Source organism: Salvia splendens, chromosome 6 (genome assembly GCF_004379255.2).
Source record: "Salvia splendens isolate huo1 chromosome 6, SspV2, whole genome shotgun sequence".
Classification (NCBI taxonomy): domain Eukaryota; kingdom Viridiplantae; phylum Streptophyta; class Magnoliopsida; order Lamiales; family Lamiaceae; genus Salvia; species Salvia splendens.
In genome coordinates this window covers 4,061,242-4,063,648 of record NC_056037.1, presented here as the reverse complement: position 1 = coordinate 4,063,648, position 2,407 = coordinate 4,061,242, and the positions used below count along the sequence as shown (strand labels likewise).

The window sequence follows — 2,407 nt, the reverse complement described above, 5'->3', positions numbered from 1 at the left end:
ATCGACCACCATACCATACCATACCATACCATACCATACCATACCATACCATGTGCCTTCTCATTCAAACTGTACCAAAATAATAGATACATTACAACTTTGTAGATAATGAATTGAGAGAAAAAAGAAGCAAGCATGATGAGGAGCCTCATCATCCTCTCTCTCCTAACCATCCTATCTCAACCCACACTCTCCAAATCAGTTCGATGCAACCCTCAAGACAAGAAAGTCCTCCTCAAAATCAAACAACACTTTAACAACTCCTACGACTTCTCCTCCTGGAACCCCCAAACCGATTGCTGCACCTGGTACTTATATACTCATTTCAGTTATATAGTGATTATACAGCAATTTCAGTTGTGTATACACTACTAATATAATATTGTTATATTTTGTTTCATTTGTGAAAAGGTACATAGTGAAGTGCGACCGCCTCACAAACCGCATCACCAGGTTCAACCTCATCACCGCGGATGACGTCGCAGGCCCCATCCCGGACGCCATCGGCGACCTCCCCCACCTCACATCCTTAACCTTCCACAAACTCCCCAACCTTATCGGCTCGATCCCACCTGCCATCACGAAGCTAACCAACCTCCAAAGCCTCACCATCACCTGGACCAACGTCTCCGGCCCCATCCCATCCTTCCTCACCCAGCTCAACAACCTCACCGGCCTCTATCTATCCTTCAACAACCTCACCGGTTCAATCCCTCCCTCCCTGGCCCAGCTCAGGCTCCTTACGGGCCTGAGCCTGGACAGGAACAGGCTCACTGGGAGCATCCCAGAAGCATTCGGGGATATCCCAGCGAGCCTGATGTACATTGACCTGTCGCACAACCAGCTCTCGGGGAGCATCCCCAAGGGCTGGGGCAGGTTCAACTTCACGACGCTCCAGCTGGAGCGGAACAGGCTCGAAGGGGACGCTTCGGGCCTGTTCGGGAAGAGTAAGAGCATAGAGAATGCTGACCTGTCGAGGAATATGTTTGCCTTTGATATGACCAAAGTGGAGATTCCATACAATTTGAGGTACTTGGACATGAACCATAATAAGATATTCGGATCGTTGCCGGCGGGGCTCGAGCCGCTGACGTTTGTGAATGTGAGTTACAACAGGCTGTGCGGCCGGATTCCGACCGGAGGGGTATTTCAGGAAATGGATTATTCCTCGTTTTTTCATAATAAGTGTTTGTGTGGGCCACCCTTGCCCGACTGCAAATGAGAGTTGTAATGTTGTACACTCCATTTTCTCTCTATATGGAATCTTGAATAAAATTTTATTCCAAATGTTTTGCATATATATTTTTGTAATATACTCGTATATGGAAATACTACTGTAGTTCACTTTGGCAAATTCGATTAAGCAAATAATGAGTCAAAAACTCTTTCGCTGGACTATAAAATATATTTTAGTAACCCAATCAATGATTGTTACGTTACAAATTACAATAGTTGTTTCTCGTCCAACTATTGGGTTGGAGATTTGAATTGTATAGAAAAGTTTAATGGAAGTTTTAAAATACTCCACCCACATTCTATCATTAAAAATCTTATTTCTTGTCACACATATTAAAAAAAAACAATTTTAAAAAGTTTGTAAAATACGAGTCTCATTTTTATATATATATATATATATATATATATATATATATAGTTTTAAATGAAATGAAATGTGCGTGAAATGAATTAATAGATTGTGATGCCATATTACCATTATAATAAAAATGAACCGAAACATCTATTCGCGAAAAAAATAAAATAAAAAAATGGAACTTCTTTTTATGACAGAAGTGATAGAAATCCATGGGTTCCATTCTAAAACTAATTGGTGATAGGAGGAGTGGCCCATGAGATTTATATACTAGTTTCAGTTTTCTCCCAAATTTTAAGCCCAAATATACTGTTGGGTGATAGGGTCCTCGATTTAGTGAACCTCGCTGAAAATCATCTCCAGTATCTTTTATTTTATTTGATTTAGTATCTTTTATTTTAGTTAGTTATATTCCATATCTTTTGTAATCTTTTATTATCTTTCTTGATTAGCAAGATATGCTTAGATATACTGCTGGGTCAGTTAAATTTGACCCACAGTCGGCGACCCGTTCTTATACATGATAGAAATCCATGGGTTCCATCCTAAAACCAATTGGTGATAGGAGGAGTGGCCATGAGATTTATATACTAGTTTCAGTTTTATTTTAACACCGATGTGAGACAGTTATATGTTATTTTTCTAGTTTCAATTTCCAACAAGAAGGAGTGAGTTTATTCAGAAAAAAAGAGAGAAGAATTAATGTTGTTATTATGGTTACAAGACTTTAACGAAGACTGATAAGGATGGAATATGAGGTTTTTGATAAGCATTCCATACATAGTTTCCACCAAATGAATCTTAGTGGAGTATTTG

The 2,407-nt window shown here is 39.5% G+C and overlaps 1 protein-coding gene across 1 annotated transcript; it reads left to right on the top strand.

Moving 5' to 3' along the window:
* Positions 1-1,298, top strand: LOC121806677 (polygalacturonase inhibitor-like). The gene is made up of 2 exons (XM_042206794.1): positions 1-308; positions 412-1,298. The coding sequence occupies exons 1-2, from the start codon at positions 136-138 to the stop codon at positions 1,220-1,222; spliced, it is 984 nt and encodes a 327-aa protein (XP_042062728.1). The 5' UTR covers positions 1-135; the 3' UTR covers positions 1,223-1,298.
* The last annotated feature ends 1,109 nt before the right edge of the window (positions 1,299-2,407 follow it).